This window comes from Meriones unguiculatus, chromosome 4, assembly GCF_030254825.1.
Source record: "Meriones unguiculatus strain TT.TT164.6M chromosome 4, Bangor_MerUng_6.1, whole genome shotgun sequence".
Lineage (NCBI taxonomy): Eukaryota > Metazoa > Chordata > Mammalia > Rodentia > Muridae > Meriones > Meriones unguiculatus.
Window position 1 is genome coordinate 69616215 of NC_083352.1, and position 11236 is coordinate 69627450.

Genomic DNA, 11236 nt, shown 5'->3' on the forward strand with positions numbered 1-11236 from the left:
CACAGCCCTCCTGCCTCGATTGACAGTTCCTCCCCATCTGCCCTCTAGTCTCCTTAAAGTGACCCCCTCAATGATCTTATCAAGAAGGAGGTATGATTAGTTCTTGTTTGTTTGGTTTTGTTTGTTTGTTTGTTTTTCTGTGTGGCCCTGGTTGTCCTTGAACTCACTCTGCACACCAGCCTAGCCTGTAATCAGAGATCTGCCTGCCTCTGCCTCCCAAGTACTGGGATCAAAGGCTTGTGCCACCGTGCCCAACTTGGTTACTACAATTTTACAGATGGTAAAACTAAGGTCCAGAGAAGTAACTTAAGGTTCAACAAGAGAAAAGGATTCAATGCTGACTTGTTACTGTGAGACACTACAAAGAAGACAGACTAGAAGGAATTCCCTTACAGTGTTTTCCAGTCATTCTCAGCTTTATCCTAACCTTCCCTCTAGCAACAGCTCCACGTTGTTAAACGAGGTGGGGCAGTCAGAGATTAGTTCCTGCTACTCAGCCAATCTGTCCCAGCAGCCCAAGAGCTGGGTCCAGCCTCTCTTCCCACCTTCATTCAGCATGATCAATGACCAGGGTTTGGCCAGAGAGAACCCTTGGATAATTCCCAACATGTCCTGGTATCCCTTGGCCAGGTAGAACAACATGGCTGCAGACTTCAACAAACTGAAACACTCAAGGAAGCAACCATAAACCTGCTTGATGGGAGTGTTGGGCTTGCTCCTCCCATATCTGGCCATATGACAGGACAGATCAACATTTTCTCCCAGCCCTGGTCTTGAGACCAAGGAATCAAGCAAGCCAGCCCTGCCAGCTGCAGATCTACCCACACTATCTCTGACCACTTACCTCACCACCCCTTGACCCATGGCTCCTGGGCAGGTGTGAGAGAACAGCATCTTGCAATGTGGAGGTGGCAGCTGAGAGAAGGCCCAGAAGATTAACGTTTATCTCCTCTCTTAAGTCTCTTACGGGCTAATGGTTACAGCCCTACAATAGTGGCAGCACTAAAAGTAAGGACGGGTTTTACCAGTGACTCAGAGCAGAGAGAAGAAGACAGGAGGCTCTCAGCTCTTGAAGGGGCTTGCCGAAGGTCCAGAGAACTCATCTTTCCACTTAGTCAACTCCAAGGGGCCAAGCCTTATTCTCTTGGCAAGGCTTATGTCTTCTTGGAACCCCAGAACTGTGCTCTGAGTTTAAGCCACAAGCTAGAGCACATTAGTTTTGGAAGGGCGGACACTCCACCAAATTATTAAATGTGCCTGAGCCTCATTCATACCTTCAAAAAGTAGTTATTGAGTCCTTCACTCCTAGAGGCATTGCTCTGAATTCAGGAAAACGATGAATAAACCGGCCAAAAATCCCTACCCTCATGGAGTTCCCATTCTATGGGGCAGGAAATGGTGGTAGGGGACACAGACTCAAGAAGCTCATTAGATGCTGAAGTTAGCACTAGGCAGACAACGCAGGGCAGGAAGAAAGTGCTAAGTTTAAGTAAAATACGCAGGGGAAGCCTCAGCAAGGAAATGACATCTGATTAAGACCCGAAGGAAGCAAACCAGTCACTTACTTTCTGAAGGAGTTTCATCCATCCACCTACCCATCCATCCATCCATTTATTTATGGTGAGACAGGCTGTCCTTGAATTTAATATGTAACCAAAAATGTCCTTGAACTTCTGATACCCCTATTCCTGCCTCTTAAGTACTGGCATTATAAGTACCGGCATTGTAAGTACCTCCACACCTCATTTATGTGCCTGTGATCTAACCTAGGACCTGCTACTTGCTCCTTATGCACCCTCTCAATTGAGCCACAACCTCAGTCTGTAGTTTCATACTTCCAGAAAGAAACAGCAATACCTGAAGTTTAAATGAGGTAATATGGTATAATACTTAGCATACCATTTTCAACTGTCTGGTGATAAAAAGGAAAAGGTCTCTTGTACTGACATGTGCAAATGGCTTTTCTTTTCTCTTTGTCCATTTTTGCATGTATACGGTTATGTGTGAACATGCATATGAAGGCCTAAGGTTAAATCAGCCCCCCACGCACATACACAAACACACACATACACAAAGATTCTCTTTGTAGTCCTGGCCTTCCTGGAACTCACTCTGTAGACCAGGCTGGCCTCAAACTCAGAACCGTGGGATTAAAGGCATGCACCACTATGGTTACACTTTCTTTTTACTTACTAAAGTAGGATCTCACAATCAAATCTTCCAAAGGTTATGGGTCTGCTAGCCAGCTTGTTCTGGGAGTTCCCTATCTCTGTCTTCCGAGGCTAGAACTACAGGCAGGTCACCATGACAACTCAGAATTTACAAGAGTTCTTGGAGATCCAAACTCTGGTCCTCACACTTCCACGGCAAGCACTTTCACTACTGAGCCATCATTTCTAACTGTGTGCTCATACATACTGCCAGAGAGAGAGTACCTTCCCTCCCTCCCCAACCCTGGACAGACACTGAATCTAAATGCAACAACTGAAGCCCTGACTTGTTCTTAAGGTTCCTGTGAGATCCTCCGTTGCGATCCAGAGGTGAAACCTGTGCATGTCTACAGCCTGCAGAAGAAAGCAAGCAAGAGGTGCACTCAGACACAGCGTCAGCCCAGGGAGTGCTTGACCACAAGATACCTCCTCTTCCCCGGTCTTGCTATGGCATTCTGCCATCCCAAAGCTCTCTGCTCAGTGAACCATGTGGTTTCTGCCTACCACACTCTCTTACACCATGCATAGCCTAACCTCTCCAGTAGTTATCTCTCTCCCCATACCTCCTGCTCTACAGCCTCCTCAGGACTGGTGAGAAAAAAAGTGTTCTACTCTAGCAGGAACAGGAAGTGATTGTAGAGTACCTTTCTTGAACACAGCATTCTTAACACTAAAAAGGGGTGAAGCCATTGAGCTTGTTCAGTCCATGGTGGTGGAACTAGGCTTAGGCTTGGCATCTCAGGGTAAGCACAAACCAGCAGGTACTCTTGCCACAAAGCCAGCCTCCTCTTACCCACCTTTCTGTAGGGCTCCTCCCACCCCACAGCCCAGCCCCCTTCCTGTTTAAGAACAGCCACTTCCTGCTTTGCACAGGGCCACTTCCTGCCCGCCTGTGTGCTATTGCCATGGAGACCCACCCTGCAGTCCTTCAGCCTAGCTACAACCATAGGCAGAGGTGCACTCCTGCAAAGTTTTCCCCCTTAAGAGCAAGAGGTGGCATCAGGATCAGAAAGCAGAAGCAGCCTTATTAGGAGCCTGTTCCAGCCCTCCTGGCCCTGCTTGGGCTTTTCCCCAGCCATCTACCTCGTGAGAGCCAGGCTTCGGCCCCGGGGTTTCAGGACCTGGTCTAGGACACCACAATTTCACAGGTAGGGCAGTGAGGAGTGACCAGATATAGCAAGGGAAGCACAAATGAGTTATCAGAGGGCAAAGTAACTTCAACAGCATACAGCAAGGGGCACACAGAAACCTAGAACTGTCTCTTCCTTCCAGCCCAACAGAAGCCTACCCATATACATCTGCCTTCATTCTTCAGCACTGGAGGACCACAAACACTGGCCACTGATTCTCCATGTCTCCTGCCAAGGACCTGTACACTGATTTAGCAATGTTTCTCTAAAACCACAAAAGCCAGCAGCAGCTTCAAGTAAGAGGTCTGTTGTCACATAAACATACAGCCTTTTGTAAATAGGAAAAGACACAGTCACATTGCGGCTATAAAGACTCTTCCTGAGTTCCAATCTCAAAGACATCTTTCCCTCTGCACATCTGTGCCTGTGACCTCAACATCAGCTGTGAGAAGCTCCCAGCAGACTCACTGATTTCTGACAAGAGATGGAGGTGGTCTCATCTAGCTGTCCTCCTGAGTGCCCCCACCTGAGTGCCCTTCACAAACAGCTGACACCCTGCTTTGACTCCTTGGGCATCACTCTGAGGAGCAGAAACAAGGCAACACAGTGCTTTCGTGTCACAATCCACCTTCCCCTGCGCTTATACACAACCTCAACACTTAGGCACCAACAAGTGAGAAACTCAAGCCACAATCCCACTGACCTCCCCATGACACCATGGCGCCAAATCCCTTCCTCTTTAAAGGTGCAAAGAATCTCCAATTAAAGGCAAAGTTGGAAGCTGGGCATGGTGGTTGCACACCTATAATCCCAGTACTCAGAGAAGCAGAAGCAGGCAGATCTCTGTGAATTCGAAGCCAGCCTGGTCTACAAAATGAGTACAGAACAACCAAGGTTACACAGAGAAACTCTGTCTTGAAAAACCAAATAAATAAATAAATAGGGCAAAGTACATCTACCAAGTAAGCAAAGAGTCTTCTAATTCATCCATAAACCTGGATCTAGCTAATGGTTATGAATACAGGGGACCAGGACCTGAAATATGCCCATGTTACCCAAGGCTCTGTCCCTTACATAGCACACATACAAATATTCTGTCTTCAACTTTTAACTTGAACAGTTCCAATCAGGCAACAGAAAGTCCTGAGCCTCACTGTGGCCTCTGGCTTTCAAGACATGGAAAGGCCAACTAAGGAGGGAAAGGCAAGAGGCGCCAAGACGTGCCCTAAAGTTCAAACCCCAAGTCAGCCTTGATGGAGAAAATCCCCATGGGGTCACTAACAAGCCCCAAGAAGGCAAGGTTCTGCCTGTGGATACTCTGGTTACTTTTAAGGGTCAAAATGGGGTCAGCTCCATGACCCTAGTGGGTGCCCCTCTCCTTTGCCCATGTTTTGGTGACATTTCCTTCATGGTAACCAGCCCCAAGTAAAACATCCCAGGGAGCAGCCCCTAAAAATAGCTCCTCCCAGGGCAGCAGCAAGAGAGGGGGAGGGTAAAGAGAGGGAGGAGAAAAGAGGGGAGCAGATGGGAATCTTCTGTTGCTGATGGTGAGAGGGCCCAGGAAACAGAGATGATGTATGTGTGTGGGGAGTGGCTAAAAATGCCCTCACCAGAATCTCCCCCCCCAAAAAAAAAAGTGGGTACAGAAGATTGAGGCAATAAGGAGAGGTTTGTTTTGTTGGGCTTAGAATTATCTAGGGTGCTGGATGAAGAGCTATGGGATGACACCAAAATTCATTACAGAACAAAGGACAAGCACCTGTGTTTAACAGAATATAACCCTAGCACTTAGGAGGTGGAGGCAGGAAGATCAGGAGTTCCAGGTCATCCTTAGCTACATAGTGAGTCTGAGGCCAGCATGGGCTAATGAGACCTGTCTTAAAAGAAAGAGAGAAAGCAAGAGCAGGAGAAAAAGCCCAAGGGGACTCAAGGCCATACTGTCTGAGCAAGCTGGTGTCTGAGAATCAGGAAAACTGTGTATGTATCTAACACCCAAAACAAACCCAGAAGAAATCTTTTATGCCTTGGTTTCTACAAGGAAACATCTGTCTGGCTATGTGCAGGTGACAAGGGCCTCTACAGAGGCACTCAAGAGGTGCAAAGTACCTATCTTTTTCTGTCACCACCCTTTGGCACCCCTGGGATCAGCCCCTGTCCGTCTGCCAAAGCTGTTCAGAAAGTAGCAAGCATGGAGATGGGGGGTGGGAACCGGTCACCCCAAGCCCTCCCCTTCCTTGCTCCAGCCTCAGCAAAGAATGGGGCCAGCCACTCCCCTCTAGGGTTTCAGCACAGCTTCTGACAAGGATATGATGACAAACACCAGAAAGAAAATCAGGGTCCTATTTTACAAAACAGGACACATTTTAACCTCCATCCCCACCCAACACAGCACCCCAGTTCCTTCTGGGAAGGTGGATAGTAGGACAAGGTGACAGGTTAGTGTTCTATAACTCACACCTCACGTCATGATTGTATGATGAAAGGAGCCAAGTAGAAGCCTTGGCACAGAAGCGGGACCTCTACCCTCCTCCCTCATGCACGGCACGAAAGGTGGCAGCGGAGTGCAGTCACTTATATGTAGGAAAACATTTCTCTGTCTCTAGAAAGCAACTTATTTTATCCTCTATTGAAAAGTTTGTTTTTACACAAAACCTCCTCAATCTCCCCTCGAATCCCAGAGGTCCAGAGCAGCAGAGTCCTTCTAACTGTTCTCTTTCCATTCCTACACCATCCTGTCTTCTCCTCCCCTTACTTCACCCAGATCCCTAACAGGAAAGTCTTACTTGGAGATACCACAGGGGACACAAATGTCATGGGGGCTACTCAGGCCAACACCGAGGGGGTGGGGACTTTCATCTGGCACCATTCAAGGGGATCCCATTTCAGTCCCCAGGGCCAGCTGGACCCAGAAAGGGACAGCCTTTACCCTTCTGGTAGCCAACATGCCACAACATCAGCCACTCGGCCTGCCATAGCCTTAGACACAAAGTGACACCCCAAATGAGGGATGCAGAACAAGGCCCCTAGCCACAAATCAGCTATGGACACAGATCGCTATATGACAGCAGAGTGCCCCTGAGACACCACCTGAAGAAGGCTGGGCAAAGGTGTGACCAGTGAATCCCAGGAGACAGCATGAACGGCTGTGGTTGTTGCTGCTACATCGTTTGGTTTTGTCTTTTTTGTCTGTTTTGAGATGGGGAGTCTTGATATATATTGTAGCCTTGAACTTGTGGCAATCATTCTGCCTCAGTCTCTAGAGTACTGGGAATAATGGTCTGTGCATCACAAGTAACATCTACTAATTTCTTAAAAGTGGCTCATAGATTACTTGAAGCGTGTGTTAAAAATACAGATTCTGGGTGATACCCCAGGCTTCAATCTTAAAGCAGCATTTCTGTAGATAGAAGCCAGGAAGCTGCTGTTTTAATCAGTACTCAAAGTGCGCTTCATTGGCACTGAAATTGAAAGTCACTACTTAGAGGAAGTCCCAGAAGTGGTCCTACAAGGCCATGAATGATGAGAAAGGAGGAATCATAAACTACACTGCTTTATGCCCAAAGCAGAAGTCTTTATCCTCATCTGTTCTTGCCAAAGCAGCCTGGCTCCCTGGATCAAAATGGAGGAACCCAAGCCAGCACCAGGGTTCAAGGGCTCCAGAAACTTAACTCTGAGTTTCCTGGGAGCTAAAGCCAAAAAGCAACCACAACTGGTTATCTAGCCCTCTTAATTCATATATGTGTGTGTACATGTGTGTGTTCAGTGTGTATCATGTACTTTGCTAGGGCCTGCCTACACGAAAGCAAACAAAAAATGTAAGGTCTTTTTTCTCACTTCTCAGGTCCTCGAGCAAAGAGGAAGGCTTTTCTTATACCTAGTTACAACAGAATTTTTTTCTCATGAAGTATACAGACAGACAAATAAGGAAGGAAAGAAGGAAGGAAGGAAGGAAGGAAGGAAGGAAGGAAGGAAGGAAGGAAGGAAGGAAATAATGTAACAGATTTCATAACACTGTTTCTGGTAGCCTCCTTCCTAAGGCCAAGGGCATTACTCCAGTATCAATTTCAGTCAAAGGATCTGAAATCCGGATAAATAATCCAAATACAGAGGTTTCTTATGATGCTCTAAGGATAAATCCTAAGCTAAGTAGAAATTAGAAAGGACCGTTTGCTGCCCTTCAACTGTAGCAATACGGGGAAAAGGCTCTGGATATAAGCAAAGAAAGCAGGATATAAAATGTTATGCTCCACGAGGTGAAAATCTGTATGCATATGAATAAAGATAAGAAGGGAATATGAAGATTTAAAAATAACAAAAAGACATAAGGGCTCAGGCTCTTGGGGGGGGAGTTGCTCTTAAATCTTAAAATAACGACTTATCATTGCCATCACCTGGCCCACTAGATCCTGTATCCAATCCTATTTTAAATGCCTCCTTCAGCCTAGTAGAGCTAAGCTTAGAACCATAGGCTCTCCTGTAAGAGTCCCAATTCTGTACCCATCATTGCACTGAAGTAAAAGCAATGGTGTTACATGACTTTTAGTGCCCATGTAGACAGGCCTGCAAATAAAAAACAAAGCAATGCTCAATGCACACCTGTATGTTCATCCTACCTGGTAACTCAGCCACCAATAGCATTGTCAGAGGCTACAACGACAAGAAAGTACGGCCCACAAGAAAGCTTCCTATCTAACCTGACACCCCAAAACACTAAGTTGTCTCTCTTTAGGGCCTCTTGGGCCACATCATTATGGACAATGAAGAAAAGCAACTCTCCACCCTTTTTTTACCTTTCAGCTTGTAGCAGAGAAAAATCACAAAGAAGGTAAATCATCAAGGAACCCCAGTAAACACAGCAAGCCTCTCTAGACCTTCACATAGGTGACCCTAATGGGCAATGACATTCCCAAACACAGAAATCCAACACCTGCGGAGCCCTAGACAGACAGACAGCAGCAAGTGAAACCCAGCTCCAGCTACAGCACCTTTATAAAATATACAGCGTAAACTGAGAGGCTGCAAGGAAGCCATGGTTTTCACTCCTGAACCCCATGGGTACCAGCCCAGCGTGGACCTTGACCCAGCCCCTATGACAACACATACGATCGCTAGCAGTACACCCTCCTCCTACTCCCTCACCTCCAAATAGCAATGGCACCTCTGCATTCCTGACCCCTCTTTTTGGCATCTGAGCACATCCACCAGCCGCCACGAGCCTCTGTCCCAAAGTTAACCCAGTACGTAAGCCAAAGCCTCAGTCTTGGCATAACCATCTCTCAAGTGGGGGAGTTGCTGCCTGGTACACATGATCTTATTCAAAAATACTCAAGTTGAAAAGAAAAATTAAATCTCATCCAGGGAAAGAAGAACATGAAGATACAAGTTTGGAAAGCCAGAATAAGGTTGAAAGGCTTTGAGGAAGGGAAAAAAAAGGGACACTATCCCAGAGCTTAGGAAGAAGTTCAGGTGGATGTGGAAGTAGCAGAAAATGAAAGCCTAAGGTTGGTAGCTCTAGTCATTAAAACCAGCTACCTTCAGATCCCAAAGTTTCAGCTCTTAACATCCTATCCCTCTCTCACTCCTGGACTAGAGGACACTGGTAATGAGCAAAGCAAAGTGCTACATGGTCAATCACAGACATGACACGAGATATCAGCCACATTTCTGATATCCCTCATCAACTAATGTCTGCCTACACCTTTCATTCTTAGTCAGAGCATGTCTGCCAGAGAATCCAACTACTGTTGTCCCCCTCATCCCAGAGGAGGGCATCTGACCACCCACATATCTCTATGACAACCAGTGCCTTGGACTCAAGGTACCCGATGAAAAGAAAATAAACAATTCAACTTTACAGCCAATGTACATAACAGTATAAGACAGAAAATGGAAACAACCAAACAAACCTTGGTAATAGGAAAGACACCCAGACCAGGAGGCAGATACCGCCCTGTGGAACAGGCCACAGAATACCACCAGCAGGACAGAAGCCTACTGTCATCTCTCTGGAATTCTAGAGCTTCTGGGTGCTTGGGACATCTTAATATCTTGATGCCCATGTCACTACTGGCCAAAGACCACGTATTCCCCAGGACATCTGTCTTGGGAGTCCTATTGCCCAGCCCTAATCCCTTTCTCTGAGTCGTATAACCTTTACTGCTGTGCTGCACCTTGAAGCTTTCCAGGACCTGACCTCTGTATTAACCAGACCAAGTCACCTCACACTTCACACACTGCCGGGTCTACACTTATCAGATGAGGTAAGCTTGGCGAGCACCCAATACCAGCTTCCGAGATGTGCATCCAAAGTGTTAAGGACAGGCCCTGGCTTCCCAGCCTTAGGTACACAACAGCCTCTCACAAGTGAGGCTCTAGGGCCCACGCGTTAGGTTCCTCACACACTGAGGCACTGCGGCTCCTGCTCAGACCAGACCACTGGGATTTCTAGACCATAAGGCATCATCACCCTCTGCTCAGGACAGACTACATCTGCTGCTTCCCCACCAACTTTGTAATTTGATCAAAAAAAAAAAAAAAGCAATCAAGTTCATCTGGCAGGATTTGTTCCCCAGAAGCCCTCGCCAGTAGCAGCCTCCCCTGATGTTTACAGATTTCCTTCCCTTGGGAGTCTGTTCCGCCTCCTGGTGGGCAGGGGAGGATAGAATCACCAGAACTGCTCATTTACTGCATCTCCATCCGAAGTCACCAACAGGGCACAAGGCTAGAACAAGTGGCCAGCACTGCCCTAAATTAAGGGCTTTTCATTCCAGACCACCTATCACCTCTAGATTCACCACTCAGAACTTGAGCTTCCTCAACATCTTTGGTGACCACTCCAGCTACTTGTATCTCTTACTTTTTTATTTTTTATTTTTTTCCTCCTGAGCACTTCCAATTTCCTCACACCTCCTTGTCTGGCTTCAAAGTCCACCCACCCTGAAATTCCAAGTCACACCTGGCGCTAAAACATAGCCTCCCTCAGCTCTCTGCATAAGTCTGATCTCTGGATAGATCCTCTGGGAGAGGCCCAGACAGGGAACACTCACCTCGAGCTGACAACTTCTTGGTATTGATGATTTTTGCAGCATATTCCTGTGTAGACGTTTTCTTCACACACCTTCGGACCACTGAGAAGGCACCCCTGGAGGGAGAAGGGGGGAAGAACTGGGACATGGAGCCAAGCAAAGTGACACAGACATACTTCAGACGAGGACAGCAATGCTCCCACTGCCAGGCTTGTAGTAACAACCAACAGCTAACATAAGGAAGGATAAGGCCACCCCATGGCATTAAACAAATGTGGGTGGAGTACCACCTGGCTCCTACCCCACCATCTCTAGTTCCTGGGCAAAGCAACAGCCTCAACCTCAGACTGTCCACCAGGAACTGGTGGGCAATGCTTCAAATACACACCTGCTGCACCTCACTGGTAGCCTTTCGGTCCCAGCAAAGGCAACCAGAGAGAGAAGGAACAGGGAGAAGAGAGAAGGAACAAGGAGAACTTGTCCATTCTCTCAGCAGAAATAACTGAGAGTAGGGGAAAGGGAGATTAAACAGAAGGTATTATTTCCTGAGAAATTTCCCTTAAGTCTGGGAGAAAGTGAGGCTCAAGATCTGCTAAACTGGCTTAAACCCAGAGCAACTGTGTTGCTCAGCTGACAGCAGGGAAACAGAGGAAGGACAGCTCTGATACTGACAGCAGTGGCTCCCCTTCCTCACGCTATGTTCCTCTACATGACCCTCCAAATGGGCTGCGATCTCGGTTTTGGAAATATCTAGGGGGGGCGGGCAGAGCAGGGGCTGCAGTGGCCAGGCTCCGCACCGCGGGTGGGGGTGGCGGGGACCCAGGCTGCGGCGGCGGCCAGCTCAGTGCGGAGGGGAGGGGGATGCGGCGGC

The 11236-nt window shown here is 47.5% G+C and overlaps 1 protein-coding gene across 21 annotated transcripts in view; it reads right to left on the reverse strand.

Annotated features, from left to right (window-relative positions):
• The window catches only part of Camk2g (calcium/calmodulin dependent protein kinase II gamma), a 57230-nt gene that overhangs the window by 45210 nt on the left and 784 nt on the right, over positions 1–11236 (reverse strand). For all 21 annotated transcript variants that reach the window (XM_060382076.1, XM_060382080.1, XM_021642959.2 and 18 more), the window contains exon 2: positions 10387–10481. In XM_060382076.1, coding sequence (XP_060238059.1) covers positions 10387–10481 — 95 coding nt within the window. The remainder of the gene's footprint in view (positions 1–10386; positions 10482–11236) is intronic.